The sequence below is a fragment of the mitochondrial genome of Morone saxatilis (genome assembly GCF_004916995.1).
Source record: "Morone saxatilis mitochondrion, complete genome".
NCBI lineage: Eukaryota > Metazoa > Chordata > Actinopteri > Moronidae > Morone > Morone saxatilis.
In genome coordinates this window covers 1-17,580 of record NC_014353.1, presented here as the reverse complement: position 1 = coordinate 17,580, position 17,580 = coordinate 1, and the positions used below count along the sequence as shown (strand labels likewise).

At 44.9% G+C, this 17,580-nt stretch overlaps 13 protein-coding genes and 25 non-coding genes across 38 annotated transcripts, besides 6 other annotated features; 10 read left to right on the top strand and 28 right to left on the bottom strand. All coding sequences in view use genetic code 2, as the record gives it.

Moving 5' to 3' along the window:
• Window positions 1-1,984: a D loop (control region).
• Window positions 34-107: a tandem repeat (truncated).
• Window positions 108-228: a tandem repeat.
• Window positions 229-348: a tandem repeat.
• Window positions 349-469: a tandem repeat.
• Window positions 575-1,093, top strand: ND6 (NADH dehydrogenase subunit 6). Its single transcript has one exon. It carries the CDS (start codon window positions 575-577, stop codon window positions 1,091-1,093), a length of 519 nt encoding a protein of 172 aa, YP_003795711.1.
• On the top strand, window positions 1,985-2,054 carry trnP-ugg. Its single transcript has one exon. It is a non-coding gene; the product is annotated as a tRNA-Pro (tRNA).
• Window positions 2,054-2,124, bottom strand: trnT-ugu. Its single transcript has one exon. It is a non-coding gene; the product is annotated as a tRNA-Thr (tRNA).
• CYTB (cytochrome b) lies at window positions 2,125-3,265 on the bottom strand. The gene has a single exon. A coding segment is annotated over exon 1 (1,141 nt).
• Window positions 3,266-3,269: 4 nt separating this feature from the next.
• On the top strand, window positions 3,270-3,338 carry trnE-uuc. Its single transcript has one exon. It is a non-coding gene; the product is annotated as a tRNA-Glu (tRNA).
• Window positions 3,339-3,459: 121 nt separating this feature from the next.
• Window positions 3,460-3,520, top strand: trnS-aga. The gene has a single exon. It is a non-coding gene; the product is annotated as a tRNA-Ser (tRNA).
• Window positions 3,521-3,691: 171 nt separating this feature from the next.
• On the bottom strand, window positions 3,692-5,533 carry ND5 (NADH dehydrogenase subunit 5). The gene has a single exon. The coding sequence runs from the start codon at window positions 5,531-5,533 to the stop codon at window positions 3,692-3,694; it is 1,842 nt and encodes a 613-aa protein (YP_003795709.1).
• trnL-uag lies at window positions 5,534-5,606 on the bottom strand. The gene has a single exon. It is a non-coding gene; the product is annotated as a tRNA-Leu (tRNA).
• Window positions 5,607-5,612: 6 nt separating this feature from the next.
• Window positions 5,613-5,680, bottom strand: trnS-gcu. Its single transcript has one exon. It is a non-coding gene; the product is annotated as a tRNA-Ser (tRNA).
• trnH-gug lies at window positions 5,681-5,749 on the bottom strand. The gene has a single exon. It is a non-coding gene; the product is annotated as a tRNA-His (tRNA).
• On the bottom strand, window positions 5,750-7,130 carry ND4 (NADH dehydrogenase subunit 4). The gene has a single exon. A coding segment is annotated over exon 1 (1,381 nt).
• Window positions 7,124-7,420, bottom strand: ND4L (NADH dehydrogenase subunit 4L). The gene has a single exon. It carries the CDS (start codon window positions 7,418-7,420, stop codon window positions 7,124-7,126), a length of 297 nt encoding a protein of 98 aa, YP_003795707.1.
• trnR-ucg lies at window positions 7,421-7,489 on the bottom strand. Its single transcript has one exon. It is a non-coding gene; the product is annotated as a tRNA-Arg (tRNA).
• On the bottom strand, window positions 7,490-7,838 carry ND3 (NADH dehydrogenase subunit 3). The gene has a single exon. A coding segment is annotated over exon 1 (349 nt).
• On the bottom strand, window positions 7,839-7,910 carry trnG-ucc. Its single transcript has one exon. It is a non-coding gene; the product is annotated as a tRNA-Gly (tRNA).
• Window positions 7,911-8,695, bottom strand: COX3 (cytochrome c oxidase subunit III). The gene has a single exon. A coding segment is annotated over exon 1 (785 nt).
• Window positions 8,695-9,378, bottom strand: ATP6 (ATP synthase F0 subunit 6). The gene has a single exon. It carries the CDS (start codon window positions 9,376-9,378, stop codon window positions 8,695-8,697), a length of 684 nt encoding a protein of 227 aa, YP_003795704.1.
• Window positions 9,369-9,536, bottom strand: ATP8 (ATP synthase F0 subunit 8). Its single transcript has one exon. The coding sequence runs from the start codon at window positions 9,534-9,536 to the stop codon at window positions 9,369-9,371; it is 168 nt and encodes a 55-aa protein (YP_003795703.1).
• A 3-nt stretch (window positions 9,537-9,539) lies between these two features.
• trnK lies at window positions 9,540-9,613 on the bottom strand. Its single transcript has one exon. It is a non-coding gene; the product is annotated as a tRNA-Lys (tRNA).
• On the bottom strand, window positions 9,614-10,304 carry COX2 (cytochrome c oxidase subunit II). The gene has a single exon. A coding segment is annotated over exon 1 (691 nt).
• A 5-nt stretch (window positions 10,305-10,309) lies between these two features.
• On the bottom strand, window positions 10,310-10,380 carry trnD-guc. The gene has a single exon. It is a non-coding gene; the product is annotated as a tRNA-Asp (tRNA).
• A 13-nt stretch (window positions 10,381-10,393) lies between these two features.
• trnS-uga lies at window positions 10,394-10,464 on the top strand. The gene has a single exon. It is a non-coding gene; the product is annotated as a tRNA-Ser (tRNA).
• COX1 (cytochrome c oxidase subunit I) lies at window positions 10,465-12,015 on the bottom strand. Its single transcript has one exon. The coding sequence runs from the start codon at window positions 12,013-12,015 to the stop codon at window positions 10,465-10,467; it is 1,551 nt and encodes a 516-aa protein (YP_003795701.1).
• A 1-nt stretch (window position 12,016) lies between these two features.
• On the top strand, window positions 12,017-12,086 carry trnY-gua. Its single transcript has one exon. It is a non-coding gene; the product is annotated as a tRNA-Tyr (tRNA).
• On the top strand, window positions 12,087-12,153 carry trnC-gca. Its single transcript has one exon. It is a non-coding gene; the product is annotated as a tRNA-Cys (tRNA).
• Window positions 12,154-12,187: an origin of replication (L strand origin of replication).
• trnN-guu lies at window positions 12,188-12,260 on the top strand. The gene has a single exon. It is a non-coding gene; the product is annotated as a tRNA-Asn (tRNA).
• Window position 12,261: 1 nt separating this feature from the next.
• Window positions 12,262-12,330, top strand: trnA-ugc. The gene has a single exon. It is a non-coding gene; the product is annotated as a tRNA-Ala (tRNA).
• A 1-nt stretch (window position 12,331) lies between these two features.
• On the bottom strand, window positions 12,332-12,404 carry trnW-uca. Its single transcript has one exon. It is a non-coding gene; the product is annotated as a tRNA-Trp (tRNA).
• Window positions 12,405-13,449, bottom strand: ND2 (NADH dehydrogenase subunit 2). The gene has a single exon. A coding segment is annotated over exon 1 (1,045 nt).
• Window positions 13,450-13,520, bottom strand: trnM-cau. Its single transcript has one exon. It is a non-coding gene; the product is annotated as a tRNA-Met (tRNA).
• On the top strand, window positions 13,520-13,590 carry trnQ-uug. The gene has a single exon. It is a non-coding gene; the product is annotated as a tRNA-Gln (tRNA).
• trnI-gau lies at window positions 13,590-13,659 on the bottom strand. Its single transcript has one exon. It is a non-coding gene; the product is annotated as a tRNA-Ile (tRNA).
• Window positions 13,660-13,663: 4 nt separating this feature from the next.
• ND1 (NADH dehydrogenase subunit 1) lies at window positions 13,664-14,638 on the bottom strand. Its single transcript has one exon. The coding sequence runs from the start codon at window positions 14,636-14,638 to the stop codon at window positions 13,664-13,666; it is 975 nt and encodes a 324-aa protein (YP_003795699.1).
• On the bottom strand, window positions 14,639-14,712 carry trnL-uaa. Its single transcript has one exon. It is a non-coding gene; the product is annotated as a tRNA-Leu (tRNA).
• Window positions 14,713-14,829: 117 nt separating this feature from the next.
• rrnL lies at window positions 14,830-16,480 on the bottom strand. The gene has a single exon. It is a non-coding gene; the product is annotated as a l-rRNA (ribosomal RNA).
• A 5-nt stretch (window positions 16,481-16,485) lies between these two features.
• trnV-uac lies at window positions 16,486-16,557 on the bottom strand. The gene has a single exon. It is a non-coding gene; the product is annotated as a tRNA-Val (tRNA).
• A 14-nt stretch (window positions 16,558-16,571) lies between these two features.
• rrnS lies at window positions 16,572-17,512 on the bottom strand. The gene has a single exon. It is a non-coding gene; the product is annotated as a s-rRNA (ribosomal RNA).
• On the bottom strand, window positions 17,513-17,580 carry trnF-gaa. The gene has a single exon. It is a non-coding gene; the product is annotated as a tRNA-Phe (tRNA).

Here is a 17,580-nt window from a genome sequence, read left to right as displayed (position 1 = left end):
TAGACTAAGTTAGAATAGTGAATGTATATATATGTATGAATATATCTTTGCGTGCACAAAAAAGTGTAGGACATGTATGCAGGTGTTGACTGGTGTCTAGAAAAATGTGTGCATAAAATATGTGTATATGCACGCATGTATAGACTATGTTACATTATGAATATATCTTTGCGTGCACAAAAAAGTGTAGGACATGTATGCAGGTGTTGACTGGTGTCTAGAAAAATGTGTGCATAAAATATGTGTATATGCACGCATGTATAGACTATGTTACATTATGAATATATCTTTGCGTGCACAAAAAGTGTAGGACATGTATGCAGGTGTTGACTGGTGTCTAGAAAAATGTGTGCATAAAATATGTGTATATGCACGCATGTATAGACTATGTTACATTATGAATATATCTTTGCGTGCACAAAAAAGTGTAGGACATGTATGCAGGTGTTGACTGGTGTCTAGAAAAATGGGCTTAGTCTGGTTGTCTCGGGGTATTGTAGGGGGGAAGTTCTTGAAGATGGTGATTAAAGGGCTTGAAGATCATCTAACCTGGTTAAAGTCCGGGTAAGAATTTATGATAACATATGCTGCTTGTTTTTTCTTGGTGGGGTTTGTTTTAAGCATGGTTGCGGTTGCTTGTAACCCTTCCCCTTTTTATGGGTCTTTTGGGCTGGTAGCAGTTGCGGGGTTTGGCTGTGCAGTCGTAGTTGGTCTTGGGGGAACTTTTTTAGCTCTTATTTTAGTTATAATTTATGTAGGGGCTATGTTGGTTGTGTTTGTCTACTCGGCAGCTCTTGCTGCCGATCGTTATCCTGAGAGTTGAGGGAGCGGAGGCGTGGCAGGGCAGGCAGGGGGGTATCTTCTGGGGTTAATAGCGGCGTTCAGCTTTTTTTGAAAAGAAGAATATGGGGTTTTATGGGGGCCTGTTGGAAGTGTTGAAGAGTGGGCCTCGCAGCGGGGAGATATTAGTGGGGTTTCGTGAATATATTCATCGGGGGGCGCGCTGTTAGTAATTAGTGCAGGGGCATTGCTTTTAACCCTATTTGTTGTGTTTGAGGTTACACGTGCGTTGCACCGGGGGGCATTTCGATAAAGCTTAATGTATAGAAGTAAGGGAATTTTGGGGGGGTAGGGGGGGAGTTTTTGTAATGTTATGTCCCTGAAATCAATTATGTATTTAAATTAGGACAGGATTTCGATTCATTAACATAATTTGCACAAAGAAAGAAAAGGGCACTCTCTTATGCGCCTGCGGCGCAGCTTCGCCTGCACTGTGAGATGTTGATGAAGGGGAAAAAAAAAAGACTACCCCTGGCCCCTTAGAAAGAACGCTCGGCATGCCGAGTGCTCCCGGTGATGGGTTCCACCATTCACCTATGTCACTTACGATGAACGTATGGGGGTAAATCTATTTATGTTCCTGAAATAACAGCCAAATGTCAGAAATAGTTCACTAGGTGCTATTCTTCAATCATTGTCCGTGACCTTCAATAATAGCGGGCCCCTGAATTCTCTCGTGATCAGGCTCTCACATGTTTTAAATAATTTTTAATTGAGTAATTCTGTTATTGCCTTTTCAAACATTACACTCTGAATAGTCTTACATTCGGGCTGAATGGTCAAGTGATAGTTTATGTTTCGAAACATTAATGTATTATTCTTTTACATCTAATGTGTTGGAACATGTCCTTGTGGTTTGTTAGTTTAAGGTTATATTACATAAATTTATGTTTTCATATTTTTAATGGGTTATTACATACCTATGTATATATCCACGTAGTGGATATATACATAGGTATGTGTATTATACATAGTATGTTTAAATGCCCCCCCCCGGGGGGGGGGCATTTATATGGGTGTTACATTACGGATGGAGGATAAACTGTTTGAAGAAGGGGTTTATTGCCTGTACAGTTGAAAGTCGGTGAAAGATTTGTTTAAGTTTTAGATTTATTCATGCTTGCAAGTAAGAGGTTGTGTTTTTCAAAGAGTAGTTTAATTCAGAATGCTGGCTTTGGGAGCGAGTGGTCGGGGTGTGAGTCCCTTCTCTTTGAGCAAGAGGGAGGAGTTTAACCTCCGACATTCGGTTTACAAGACCGACGCTCTACACTGAGCTACTAATGCAAAGTCATTCTAGAGCCTTATTTTCTAGTTCGCCTACAATGGGTATGAAAACAAGGAAGAGAAGGAAGTATAAGAGTGAGGCGACTTGGCCGATGATAATAAAGGGGTGTTCAACAGGCATTCCTCCGATTCAAGTGAGAATTGCTACATCTGCAATGAGGGTTCAGAATAGAAGCTGGGTTAACGGGCGGAATGTTAGACTTCGTTGTTTTGATGTATGTAGAAAGGGTACTACTATGAGTACTAAAATAGATGCTAGTAATGCTAACACTCCCCCTAATTTGTTAGGAATTGATCGAAGAATGGCGTAGGCAAATAGGAAATATCATTCTGGTTTAATGTGCGGGGGCGTTACGAGTGGGTTGGCTGGTGTGAAGTTATCTGGATCCCCTAAGAGGTTAGGGGAGAATAAGGCAAGAGAGGTGAGACCAATTAGGACGGCTGCGAACCCTAAAAGATCTTTGTATGAGAAATAGGGGTGGAATGGAATTTTATCTACATCAGAGTTGAGGCCTAAGGGATTATTGGACCCCGTCTCATGAAGGAAAAGGAGGTGTAAAATGGTGGCAGCAGCAATGACGAACGGGAAGAGGAAGTGGAAAGCGAAGAATCGTGTGAGTGTGGCGTTATCAACTGAGAAGCCGCCCCAGATTCATTGAACTAGGGTGTTTCCTACATAGGGAACAGCGGATAATAAATTAGTAATGACTGTTGCCCCTCAAAAAGATATCTGACCTCAGGGTAGGACGTAGCCTACGAAAGCTGTTATTATTACTAAGAGGAGAAGAACTACTCCAATGTTTCACGTTTCTTTATACAAGTAGGAGCCATAGTAGAGACCTCGGCCAATGTGAAGATAAATACAGATGAAAAAGAAAGATGCACCGTTGGCGTGAAGGTTACGAATTAGTCATCCATAATTTACATCTCGGCAAATGTGTGCGACGGAGGAGAAGGCTGTAGCGATATCTGAGGTATAATGTATAGCTAGGAATAGGCCTGTAAGGATTTGGGAAATTAGACATAGGCCCAAGAGTGAGCCAAAATTTCATCAAACAGAGATGTTTGAAGGGGCAGGTAAGTCAACAAGTGCGTCGTTTGCGATTTTTAGTAGCGGGTGCGTTTTACGAAGGGCGGCCATTAGAGCTCTTATGGTTGAAGCACAACAGTGGTTTTTCAAGTCGCAAGTCCAAGTTAGAGTCTTGGTAAGAGTTCATGACATTAGATGGTCTAGCTATTGGTTTTTGATTGTCCTTTGGGGGCTACTAATATTAGTTAGTTTTTTGGAAGGGGAGAGCACAAACAATAGCAAGGCATTCGTCTTGTTAAATAGACTATAAATTTGTTTGTTTAAAACATCAAGCGTTAGACTTCCATTTAATAAAGTTACTTATGGGGGCATGACTGTGTTGTTGTGTCTTTATTTCTGGTCAGGGTTGTTTTAAATGAGGCCCAGGCAGCTTTTACTAAGATTGTAACTTTATGGTAAACATTGCGGTGTTTTCAGGGCCGTTATTAGTTCTTCTTAATACCGGGCACTGCTTGAAAGATAAGTAGGGGCTCGTAGCTAAAGGGTGGTTAGGAGGGCTGAAAGGGCGAGGGTCATAAAAAATAGAGTGAGGTATGTTTTAACTAGTCCTCGTTGGGTGTTACTTGTAGTTGTAATTAAGGGGGCGTTGACGGAGGCCATTGCCTTTGGTCCTGCTTTTTCCAACCAGGTCTGGTCTGTTATTTGGGAGGCAATAAGTTGGCCGAAGCCTAAGGTGAGTTTCGGGGAGAGGCGGTGGATAATAGGAGGAAAAAATCCTAGTAAGTTTGAGAAGAGGTGAGCTGGGCGTTTAGTAGCTGGTTTTAGTTCTTGACCAGTTAAATTTCCTAGGTCGAGGGCTAATAAGAAGCCTAGCAGGGTAACGGCTAGGGCAGCTGTTTTTACTTCATCTGGTATAGTTATTTCTGGTGTTTTTAGGGGAGTAATATTTGAGGTAATCAATAGTCCAGCGAGGATGCTTCCTCAGGCAAGGCGTTTGATTGGATTAGTGATAGCAGGGTCAGTTTCGTTTATTTGAAAGATGGATCGAGGGGTTCGTGGGTTTCCTAGGGCTACGAAGATGATTAGGCGTAGACTGTAAACGGCGGTAAATATAGTGGCAATGAGGGTTAAAATAAGGGCTCAGGCGTTAAGGTGAGAGTTAGAAAGGGCTTCAAGGATGGCGTCTTTAGAAAAGAAGCCTGCTAAGAAAGGGGTGCCTGTAAGAGCCAAGCTGCCAATACCCAGGCAAGTTGTTGTGACGGGGCATAAAAACCGGGCTCCGCCCATTATTCGGATGTCTTGTTGGTCTCAGAGGTGGTGAATGATTGAGCCGGAGCATAGGAAGAGCATGGCTTTAAAGAAGGCGTGAGTGCAGATGTGGAGAAAGGCTAGTTGGGGCTGATTAAGGCCGATGGCAACTATTATTAGTCCTAGTTGGCTTGATGTTGAGAAAGCAACAATCTTTTTAATATCATTTTGGGTAAGGGCACAAGTGGCGGTGAAAAGGGTAGTTAAGGCCCCTAGACATAAACAGATAGTTAGGGCAACAGGGTTATTTTCCATTAAGGGGCTTATTCGGACTAATAAAAAGATGCCTGCAACTACCATTGTGCTGGAGTGAAGTAGGGCGGAAACAGGGGTGGGGCCCTCCATAGCGGCGGGAAGTCAGGGGTGAAGGCCGAATTGGGCAGATTTGCCAGTAGCAGCAATAATTAGGCCGATGAGGGGAAGAGTAAGGTCGAGGCCTTCAGAGGCTAAGAATATTTGTTGTATTTCTCAGGAGTTTAGATTTATGGCTATTCATGCTATTGCGAAGATTAGTCCAATATCTCCAATTCGGTTGTAGATGACGGCCTGGAGGGCCGCGGTGTTTGCGTCGGCTCGCCCGTATCATCAGCTAATAAGGAGGAAGGACATAATTCCTACTCCTTCTCAGCCGATAAATAATTGAAATAGGTTGTTTGCGGTCACTAGAATAATTATTGTGATTAGGAAGGTTAGGAGGTACTTAAAGAATCGGTTAATGAAAGGATCTGTGTGCATGTACCAAGATGTAAATTCGAGGATGGATCATGTGACATACAGGGCAACTGGAGTAAAGATGATGGAGTATATATCAAACTTAAAACTAATGTTCACATCAAATGTCAGGGTATTTATTCATGTTCAGCTGGTAATGATTGTCTCTGCCCCTTCGTCTAGAAAGAGACATAGGGGGACAAGGCTAATAAAGAAAGCGGTTTTTACTGCTGTTTTAACTTGTGAAAGGGGTCAGTTCGTGTCTCGGGGCGAGGGGTTAAGGGTTGTTAGAAGAGGAAAAACAAGAATAATAAAAATAATAATTAGGCAGGAGGTTAAGATGTGGGGAGTGGTGTACATAGCTGCTACTTGGATTTGCACCAAGAGTTTTTGGTTCCTAAGACCAACGGATGCGCTGTTATCCTTTAGAAGCCTGGGCCGAGAGGGCTTCAGAGTCCAACTGAAGTTGACGAAAATTAGCAGTTTTCGCTGTTGCGAACGCCTCTCGGTGAATAAGGGGGTTTTAACCCCTATTTTTAGAATCACAACCTAATGTTTTAATTAAACTATATCTACATGCGGTCCAGCCTCATACTAGCTCTGGTTTAAGAATGAGGAGGATCAAGGGGAGGAGGTGGAGGGCGATAAGAAGGTGTTCTCGAGAGTATGATGGGTCTAGGGCAATTATATGTGCGGGTAGTGGGCCTCGTTGTGTTATTATAAACATGTAGAGTGAGTAGCCGGCAGTAATTAAGGTACCTGCTCCGGTCAATGCCAGGGTCCATCAAGATCAGTTTAGTAGTGAGGAGATGATTATTAGTTCACCCATGAGGTTAGGTAATGGGGGCAGGGCCAGGTTGGCTAGGCTGGCAATAAACCATCAAGCTGTTATTAGAGGGAGAGCTGTTTGTAGTCCTCGGGCGAGAACTATTGTTCGGCTGTGAGTTCGTTCATAGTTTGTGTTTGCTAGGCAGAATAGTGCAGAAGATGTTAGGCCGTGGGCGATTATTAAGATAAGAGCGCCTGTGAACCCTCAAGGTGTTTGGATGAGAATGCCTCCTACTACCAGGCCTATGTGGCTTACGGACGAGTAGGCAATTAGGGATTTTAGGTCAGTTTGGCGAAGACAAATAGAGCCGGTTATAACGACTCCTCATAGTGCAAAAATAATAAAGGGGTAGCTTAGTTCGTTAGTTAAAGATTCTAAGACAGTTAGTATTCGTATCATGCCGTAGCCGCCTAATTTTAGAAGTACTGCTGCAAGAATTATAGATCCTGCGATGGGGGCTTCAACGTGGGCTTTAGGAAGTCAAAGGTGAACCCCGTATAAGGGCATTTTTACGAGGAAGGCCAGAAGGCAGCCGGCCCATCATATTTTATCGGCGTATGTTATAAGGAGCAGGGGGTTGGAAAAGGGGAGTGTTAGTAGTGAGAGAGTGCCTGTATTATTTTGAAGAATGAGGAGGGCGACTAAAAGTGGCAGGGAGCCTGCTAGGGTATAAAAGAGGAAGTATGTGCCTGCGTTCAGTCGCTCTGCTTGGTTTCCTCAACGGGTAATAAGGAATAGTGTTGGGATAAGAGTTGCTTCAAATATAACGTAAAATATAATTACTTCTGTGGCGCTGAAGGCTATAATTAAGAAAATTTGCAGGGCTGTGAGGAGGGAGATATACATTCGTTGGCGGTTAATTGGTTCGGAGGACAGGTGATTTTGACTTGCAAGAATCATTAAGGGAAGAAGTCAACAAGTTAAAACCAAGAGGGGAGAGGATAAGGGGTCTGTGGCCATATAGGGGGTTAAAAAAGATCATCCGGTTTCGGCAGTGTTTTTGAATCAAGTGAAGCTAGCTAGGGAAATAAGCAAACTGTGGAGAAGTGTTGAAGGCCAGAGTCATTTAGGAGGGGTTATTCAAATAGTGGGTACAAGTATAAGAGTTGGTGTAAGAATTACTAGCATTGTAGGAGGCTTAAGCTTTGAAGGCGGTCAGAGCCGTGGGTTCGAGCAGTGGCTGCTAATAGGGCAAGGCCTGTGCTTGCTTCACAGGCTGAGAACGCTAGTAAAAGGAGGGGGGAGGCTAAGAAATTAGTGACATCTAGTTGTAAGGCCCATAGTGAGAGTGCTACGAACAAGGAGAGTATTATACCCTCTAGGCAGAGAAGGGCGGAAAGGAGGTGTGTTCGATGAAATACCAGCCCTGCTAATCCTAAAATAAAAGTTGCCGAAAAAGCGAAGTGAGGTGGAGTCATTAGGTGGATGTGGACTTAAACCACAAGTTTTTGAGCCGAAATCAAATGTTTTTCTTAAACTAACAACCTATTCTGCCCATTCAAGGCCTCCTTGGACTCACTCATAAGCTAGTCCGAGGGTGAGGAGAGCAAGGACAATGGTGGCTCAGGTGAATGTGGCTAGGGGGGCGGGTAGTTGGTCCCCTCAGGGTAAGGGGAGAAGGAGGGCGATCTCTAGGTCAAAGAGAAGAAAGAGAATAGCTACGAGAAAGAACCGGAGGGAGAACGGGAGGCGGGCGGTTCCGAGGGGGTCAAACCCACACTCGTAAGGGGAGAGTTTTTCATGGTCAGGGGTTATTTGGGGAAGTCAGAAGGAAACAACTGCCAGGATAATAGAGAGGGTAGTGGCAATAGCAATTATTGTAGTAATTAGGTTCATTATCTTTCCTTGGATTTTAACCAAGACCTGGTGATTGGAAGTCACTCATACTATCTTTAGTACTAGAAAGATTATGATCCTCATCAGTAGATTGAGATGTAGAGGAATAATCATACTACATCTACAAAATGTCAGTATCAAGCGGCTGCTTCAAACCCGAAGTGGTGCTCGGAGGTGAAGTGAAATTGAATTTGACGTAATAAACAGACGGCTAAAAATGTTGAGCCAATAATTACATGTAAGCCGTGAAAGCCTGTGGCTACAAAGAAGGTGGAGCCGTAAACTCCGTCTGCAATTGTAAAGGGTGCTTCGTAGTATTCTATTGCTTGAAGAAAAGTGAAGTAGAACCCTAAAATGATGGTAAGAGTTAGGGATTGAATTGCTTGTTTCCGCTCGCCTTCTATAATGCTATGGTGGGCCCAAGTGACTGTAACACCTGAAGCGAGAAGTACTGCTGTATTTAGCAGGGGGACTTCAAATGGGTCAAGGGTAATCAGACCTGTCGGGGGTCAGCAGCCCCCCAGTTCTGGAGTGGGGGCAAGACTTGAGTGGTAAAAGGCTCAGAAGAAGCCTAGAAAAAAGAAGACTTCTGAAGTAATAAATAAAATTATTCCGTATCGAAGGCCTTTTTGAACCGGGGGTGTGTGGTGGCCTTGAAAAGTGCCTTCTCGGACAATGTCTCGCCATCATTGGAATATTGTTAAGAGAAGCAAGATTGTTCCCAGGGTTATAAGTGTTGTGGAGTGGAAGTGAAATCAGACTGCGAGGCCGGATGTTATTAGGAGGGCAGCGATAGCTCCTGTGAGGGGCCAAGGGCTAGGGTCTACTATGTGGTACGCGTGAGCTTGATGGGCCATTAGATGTTCTCTTGGAGGTAAAGGCTTAATAGCAATACAAATACGTAGGCTTGAATTATAGCTACAGCAACTTCTAGAAGGGTAAGGAGGAGGAGGAGAACTGTTGTAAGAATTGCGACGGTCGGCATTAAGGGGAGAAGAACGAACGCGGCCGTGGAAATGAGCTGAATAAGAAGATGTCCTGCTGTGAGGTTAGCTGTAAGTCGGACTCCTAGAGCTAATGGGCGAATAAACAGGCTAATTGTTTCGATAATAATCAATACGGGAATAAGCAGGGTAGGGGTTCCCTCTGGAAGTAGGTGGCCTAAGGCGACGGTGGGTTGGTTTCGCAGGCCAATAATAACTGTGGCTAGCCACAGGGGAACTGCGAGGCCTAAGTTAAGTGACAGTTGTGTTGTAGGGGTGAAGGTATAAGGAAGAAGGCCAAGCATATTTAGGGTAATAAGAAAGAGTATAAGGGAGGCAAATAAGAGGGCTCATTTATGGCCCCCGGTGTTTAAGGGAAGAAGCAGTTGTTGTGTAAACCGGTTGATAGATCAGCCTTGAAGGACAAGTAAGCGGTTGGACAGCCACTGAGAGGAGGCAGTGGGGAAGAGAACCCAGGGGAGCGCAAGTGCTACAGCGATAAGGGGTAGGCCTAGGAGAGTAGGGCTTAAGAATTGATCAAAGAAGCTTAGAATCATGGCCAGAATCAGGAGTGTCCTTCGGGTTTTTCTAAGCCTCGGAGGTAGTTGTGGTTAGGGTAAACGTAAGACAGAATTTTTAGGGGAACAATGGCTAGCAGAACTAGTCAGGCGTAGATTAAAATAGTAAATCACGGGTTCGGGTAGAGTTGTGGCATCTATCGCTAGGGGTGGTTGGGAGGCACCAATCTTTAGCTTAAAAGGCTAACGCTTAACCCTATTTAGCTTCTTAGCGAGGCATCCTCAAGTATTAGTGATGATCAGGTTTCAAAGTGTTTTAGTGGGACTGCCTCAATAACAATGGGCATGAAGCTGTGGTTAGCGCCGCAAATTTCGGAACACTGCCCATAGAAGACCCCTGGACGGGATGAAATAAAAGCTGTTTGATTTAGTCGACCTGGGACTGCATCTATTTTTACACCTAGCGCTGGAATTGCTCATGAGTGTAGAACATCCTCAGCAGTAACTAGTACTCGCAAGGGGGACTCTACTGGAACTACTATTCGATGGTCGGCTTCTAATAGGCGGAATTGTCCAGGGGCCAGGTCTTGTGTGGGCACTATATATGAGTCAAACCCGAGATCTTCATAATCTGTGTATTCGTAGCTTCAGTATCATTGGTGGCCTACGGCCTTAATTGTTAGATGGGGGTCGTTAATTTCGTCTATAAGGTATAGAATACGAAGTGAGGGCAGGGCGATGAGGATCAAGATCACTGCTGGAAGGACTGTCCAGATGATCTCAATCTCCTGAGAGTCTAAGAGAAATTTATTGGTTAGTTTGGTTGAGACCATAGCTATAATTATATATAGGACTAATGTGCTGATTAGGAACACAACTATGAGGGCGTGGTCGTGAAAGTGTAAAAGTTCTTCTATGACAGGTGAAGCTGCATCTTGAAAACCTAGCTGTAAGGGATGTGCCATTATGATAAGATGCGCGGGAGTTTAACCCACAATTCTGCCTTGACAAAGCAGTGTAATTTGGTTTTACTAGCGTCTTTTTTATTCTCTGTAAGATTGTGACAGAGAGGAAATGTGGTTGCTTTGAAGCCAATATACGGGGGTTCGACTCCCCCTGATCTTGTTATACCGCCTGAGTCTGCACGTATGCGGGCTCTTCAAAGGTGTGGTAAGGAGGAGGGCAACCGTGAAGTCATTCTACGTTAGTAGAGGTTATTTCAACGGATAATACTTCACGCTTGGCTGCAAAGGCTTCTCAGATGAGTATAAGGAATATAATTACGGCGACGAGAGAAACAAGAGAGCCGATGGAAGAGACTGTGTTTCAAAGGGTGTAGGCGTCAGGGTAGTCGGAGTATCGGCGAGGCATTCCTGCTAGGCCGAGGAAGTGTTGTGGGAAGAAGGTTAAGTTAACGCCTGCAAACATAATTCCAAAGTGAATTTTTGTTCAAGTGCTGTGAAGGGTGTAGCCTGAAAATAGGGGGAATCAATGGACAAAGCCGGCAATGATAGCAAATACAGCCCCTATTGATAACACGTAGTGGAAATGGGCTACTACATAGTATGTATCGTGAAGCACAATATCTAGGGAAGAATTGGCTAGAACAATGCCAGTTAGGCCTCCAACTGTAAACAAGAAAATAAAGCCCAAGGCCCATAAAAGGGGTGTATCTCATTTAACTGACCCTCCGTGAAGAGTTGCCAGCCAGCTGAAGACTTTCACGCCAGTTGGAATTGCGATGATTATAGTTGCGGATGTGAAGTATGCACGGGTATCAACATCTATACCTACAGTAAACATGTGATGTGCTCAAACAATAAACCCTAGGAGGCCAATCGCTATTATTGCTCAGACCATGCCTATGTAGCCAAAGGGCTCTTTTTTACCGGAGTAGTAGGCTACAATATGGGAGATCATCCCAAATCCGGGAAGAATAAGAATATATACTTCCGGGTGACCGAAGAATCAGAAAAGGTGTTGGTAGAGGATGGGGTCCCCTCCTCCCGCAGGGTCGAAGAAGGTAGTGTTTAGATTTCGGTCTGTGAGTAACATAGTAATTCCGGCTGCAAGGACTGGGAGAGAAAGAAGCAAAAGGACGGCTGTAATTAGAACTGCTCAGACAAATAAAGGGGTCTGATATTGGGAGATGGCAGGAGGCTTCATGTTAATAATAGTTGTGATGAAATTAATGGCTCCTAAAATCGAGGAGATCCCGGCTAGGTGGAGGGAGAAAATTGTTAGGTCTACAGATGCTCCTGCATGTGCAAGGTTGCTTGCAAGAGGGGGGTAAACGGTTCAGCCAGTTCCAGCCCCGGCTTCGACACCTGAAGAAGCTAGAAGGAGGAGGAAGGATGGGGGAAGCAGTCAAAAACTTATGTTGTTCATTCGGGGAAATGCCATATCTGGCGCCCCGATCATTAGAGGAATTAGTCAATTCCCAAACCCTCCAATCATAATTGGCATTACTATAAAAAAAATCATTACAAATGCATGTGCGGTAACGATTACATTGTAGATCTGGTCATCCCCAAGGAGGGCGCCCGGTTGGCTTAGCTCTGCTCGAATAAGGAGGCTTAAAGCAGTGCCCACTATACCAGCTCAAGCGCCAAATACTAGATATAGGGTACCGATGTCTTTGTGATTAGTAGAAAAAAATCAACGGGTGATTGTCACAGGTAAGATGGCTGAGAGTTAAGCGGTGGATTGTAGCCCCATGAACAGAGGTTTAAGTCCTCTTCTTATCAAGCCCCGAGGTGTTTTACATATTGAATTGCAAATTCAAAGTAGCAGACTAACCCCCTGCCGGGGCTTTCCCCGCCTCTTTTTCCCGACAGGCGGGGAAAGTTAGATAGAGGCCTGCTGGTTTGGGCGCTTAGCTGTTAACTAAGAGATTGTAGGGTCAAGGCCTGCCTATCTAGAAAGGCTTTAGCTTAATTAAAGTACCTGCTTTGCACGCAGGGGCTGTGGGTTAATGTCCCGCAAGTCTTATCAGAGACTGGGAGATTCTCACTCCCGCTAAGGGCTTTGAAGGCCCTTGGTCTAAATGTTATACCTAAGTCCCTAAAGAGTAAATAAGGCTGTTAGAGGGGGGGTTAGGGGAAGTAAGGTTAGAGTAATAACTATTGAAATGGCTAGTGGGAGAGAGTACTGTGCAGAGGATAGTCGTCAGGGGATTATTCCTGTCAGGTTGTTGGGGGATATTGTCAGGGTTATTGCATATGATAGGCGGAGGTAAAAGTATAGGCTAAGTAAAGCACTTAATGCGGCTAGTGTTGCTGTGGGGGCAAGGTCTTGTTTAGTTAGTTCTTGTAGGATTAATCATTTAGGCATGAAGCCGGTGAGTGGGGGCAGTCCTGCCAGGGAGAGAAGTATAAGGGGGGCGAGGGAAGTGATTACAGGGGTTTTTGCTCAAGAGGCGGCGAGGGTGTTAATGTTTGTGGCTTTATTTAGGTTGAAAGTGAGGAATGTTGAAAGTGTTATTACTAGATAAGTAATTAGGGTTAGAAGGGTCAGGGAGGGGGCGAACTGGAGGACTAGGACTATTCAGCCGAGATGGGCGATGGAGGAATATGCTAAGATTTTTCGTAGCTGGGTTTGGTTTAAGCCCCCTCATCCTCCTACAAGGGTGGAGGTTAAACCTAAAATGATAAGTAGTGAGGAGTTTGTAGGTTGAAGTTGTAAAAGAAGAGCGAGGGGGGCAAGTTTCTGTCAGGTTGACAAAATTAACCCTGTAATAAGGTCTAATCCTTGAAGAACTTCTGGTAGTCAGGCATGAAGGGGGGCGAGGCCGATTTTTAAGGCGAGAGCAATAGAGGCCAGGGTGGTTGGGAGTGGGTGGTATATAAGTTGAATATCTCACTGGCCGGTTAGTCAAGCGTTGGTAAGACTTGCAAATAACAATATGGCGGCAGCGGTGGCTTGAGTTAGAAAGTATTTGGTGGTGGCTTCAATAGCTCGGGGATGATTGTGTTGGGCTATTAAGGGGATAATTGCAAGAGTATTAATTTCTAGTCCCATTCAAGCGAGCAGTCAATGTGAGCTAGCGAAGGTGAGGGTGGTGCCAAGACCGAGTGAGAACAGCAAGGTAGCCAGGATGTAGGGGTTCATTAGTAGGGGATGGAGTTGAACCATCGTGATTGGGGTATGGGCCCAATAGCTTGACGTTAGCTGACCTTACTAGGAAGTGGTGTAGTGGAAGCACTGAGAGTTTTGATCTCTCCGGGTAGGGTTCGACTCCCTTCTTTCTAAGGAGCTGGGAGGATTTTAACCTCCATAATCCACTCTATCATAGTGGCCCTTTGTTTCAGGCACAACTCCGGAGTTAGTGTTGAGGGGGGATGCCTCCAAATGCGGTAGGGCTGGCTAGGTGTCAAATAATTAAGGCTAGCGTGATTGGGAGGTAGTTTTTTCAAATGAGGTGCATAAGTTGGTCGTATCGAAATCGGGGGTAAGAGGCTCGAACCCATAAAAAGACTACTGAGAGTAGGGCTGCTTTAATTATTAAGTTAATTGTAGTGAGCTCTGGAATAAGGGGTATGTGGGAGGCCCCTAGGAATAGAATTGTTGAGAGAGTATTTATGAAGAGAATATTGGCGTATTCGGCCAGGAAAAATAAGGCGAAGGGGCCTCCTGCATATTCTACGTTGAAGCCGGAGACCAGCTCGGATTCACCCTCAGTTAAGTCAAAGGGGGCGCGGTTAGTTTCAGCAAGGGTGGAGGTGAATCATATTGCTGCTAATGGTCAAGCAGGAAGAAGCAGTCAAATAGCCTCTTGCGCGGTGTTAAATGTGAGAAGGGTGAAGCCCCCTGTGAAAATAATTACGCTTAGAAGAATTAAGCCTAGACTAACTTCGTAGGAAATAGTTTGGGCTACGGCACGTAAGGCTCCAATAAGGGCGTATTTTGAATTAGAGGCTCAGCCTGACCCTAAAATAGAATACACCGCGAGACTGGATAAGGCTAGGATAAATATAATGCCTAGGTTGAGGTCAACTATGGGGTGTGGGAGGGGCAGGGGGGCTCACAGGGTTAGTGCTAGTGTAAGGGCTAATATAGGGGCAAGGAGAAAGAGGATGGGGGAGGAGGTTGCTGGGCGTACGGGCTCTTTAATAAATAGTTTGACTCCGTCGGCAATGGGTTGAAGGAGGCCGTAAGGCCCTACAATATTTGGACCCTTTCGGAGTTGTATGTAGCCTAGTACTTTGCGTTCGAGGAGCGTTAAAAAAGCAACGGCTAGGAGGACGGGTACTATCAAGATTAATGGGTTGATTAAGTAAGTGGTGAGTATTGATAGCATAGTTAAGAAGAGGATTTGAACCTCTGTAAAAAGGGCTTAGATCTTTTGCAGAACCCGGGCTATGCCATCTTAACTATCGTATTGGGGTCTTCTTCTGGAAGAATATTTGAACCAGCCTACGGGCATTGTGGGTGTGCCTTTTAAGATACTATTTTCTCTAGTTGAATAATTATGCCCTTTTGTCTAATTTAGTTGAATTCATTAGGTAAGGGGGGAGGCGCGCTATTGGTGTGGGCCTCTTCTTTTCGGTCCTTTCGTACTAGAAAAGATAAAGTCATAGATAGAAACCGACCTGGATTACTCCGGTCTGAACTCAGATCACGTAGGACTTTAATCGTTGAACAAACGAACCCTTAATAGCGGCTGCACCATTAGGATGTCCTGATCCAACATCGAGGTCGTAAACCCCCTTGTCGATATGGGCTCTAAAAGGGGATTGCGCTGTTATCCCTAGGGTAACTCGGTTCGTTGATCGGCAATGCCGGATCATTAATTGGTCAGAATTTCTGTTCCTTAGAGCGGGAGCTCTAGGTTGAAGGAGGGGTGCTCCTATTCCTCATGGGGGTTTTGTTTTACCCCACGGTCGCCCCAACCAAAGACGCTGGAAAGGTTTATCTCTAGTTCCGCCCTTTATTTTGGGTTGATTAAGATAATCTGTCTTGTGTCTAAAGCTCCATAGGGTCTTCTCGTCTTATGTGTTAATCCCCGCTTCTGCACGGGGAGATCAATTTCATTGACTTGAGAAAGGAGACAGTCAAGCCCTCGTTATGCCATTCATACAGGTCTCCATTTAAAAGACAAGTGATTGCGCTACCTTCGCACGGTTAAGATACCGCGGCCGTTAAACATATAGTCACAGGGCAGGCGGGACCTCTTATTCATAAGTTTGCAAGAGGCGATGTTTTTGGTAAACAGGCGAGGCTTGTGTTTGCCGAGTTCCTTCTTTCTCTTTTAGCCTTTCTCTGAAAGCACTCCAGTGTGGGGTTAACGATGGTTTTTGAATGGTTTTCTAGTTTTTTATTCATAATTCAGTTCCCTCTTTTATTGGGGTCGTTAAGGCTCGGCGGGGGGTCCGTTCCGAGTTACACGTGTGCGGGAGAGAGGGCTGGAAAGTGCCCTCTTATTACTCATTTTAGCATAAACTCTTCTATGTTTGCATAGAAAGGCCTGGTAAATTTAGGGGGTTGTGATTAGGATATCAAAATATAAGGGGTAAGCATGTCTGAGCTTTAACGCATTCTTTAAGGATGGCTGCTTTTAGGCCCACCAGAATACTATGCCTTGAATTATGTGATCATTACCCACCTTAGAAAGTTGTATCTTGTGTCAAAGGGGCTGTACCCCCTTTGACTAACTCCCACGGTTTCTGTTGTGTCGGTTGAAGGGCGGGGCCCTTGAATATTATGTGTTGACGGAAGAATCCGAGAGGCTGAACTCCTATCCAGTTCCCAGGCAACCAGCTATAACTAGGTTCGATAGGTCTGTCACTCCTACTCGAAGGTCTTCCCACTCTTTTGCCACAGAGACGGGTGTGCCCTATAAATTAGGCTGCCTTGGAGTAGCTCACCTAGTTTCGGGGAATCAAACTAAAGTGCTCTTTGCTTGAATTTTACTAACTAAATCATGATGCAAAAGGTACGAGGAGAAAACTCTGCTTTTTTTAGCTTTACTGGTTTGTTTCATTTCTCTTTCAGCGTTCCCTTGCGGTACTTTTTCTATAGCTCCGCGGTCCCCTTTTCTGTCGCCCATACTAAGGGGGAAAAATGATTTGTTTTGCGGTTAAATTGTGTGTTAGGGGGTATTAATAGGGTTTGTTGTTTTTAGGTGAGGGGGCTAGCTTTTGGGCGTCAGCGTAATCTGATTTGCACAGATGTCTTCTCAGTGTAAGGGAGATGCTTTACTGTCTTAGCCATACTCTGATTATCCAAGCACACCTTCCGGTACGCTTACCATGTTACGACTTACCTCCCCTTTGCAATTTTTAGCGTATTAATTATGTTTAATAGGTAGACTTGGGGAGAGTGACGGGCGGTGTGTACGCGCTTCAGGGCCGAGTTCAGCAGGACACTCTACTTTCTGCTTACTACTAAATCCTCCTTCAGTGCACACATTTCAGTGTGCCATTCGTATTCCCTGGGGCAGGGAATGTAGCCCATCTCTTCCCCTTCCATAGGCTACACCTCGACCTGACGTTTTAGGCAGTGCCAATTATGCTTACTTTAGTACCTTCATAGGGTAAGCTGACGACGGCGGTATATAGGCTGATAAAGGCTAGGAAGGGTGAGGTTGAACGGGGATTATCGGTTCTAGGACAGGCTCCTCTAGGTGGGTCTAAAGCACCGCCAAGTCCTTTGGGTTTCAAGCTAATGCTCGTAGTGCCCGGGCGGACAGTGGGGGTAAACAACTGTCTATGTTTAAGGCTAAGCATAGTGGGGTATCTAATCCCAGTTTGTGCCTTAGCTTTCGTGGGGTCAGGTTTGAGTAAAGCTACTTTCGTAATTGATCTTCTTACTCTCAGTACGTATAACTGCTCTAAGAGCGTTCGGCTTTAGTATAAAAGTTGGGCCCTTAACCACGCTTTACGCCGATGTCTATCAACTTGAGCCTCCCGTTTAACCGCGGTGGCTGGCACGAGATTTACCGGCCCTATTTAACTTTAATTAAGTCAAGCTTTCACTTATGGCTTAATGTTTATCACTGCTGGAATTCCCCGTGGGGGTGTGGCTAAAGCAAGGTGTCATGGGCTACTGAGAGTGTGCCTGATACCAGCTCCTCGTTCCCGGGCGGGGAACTGTGGGCATCTTCACCGGAGTGCGGATACTTGCATGTGTAAGTCTAGTTAAAATTGATAGAAAAGTCAGGACCAAGCCTTTGTGTCCACAGAACTTTTTAGGGTTCATCTTAACATCTTCAGTGTTATGCTTTAATTAAGCTATGTTGAC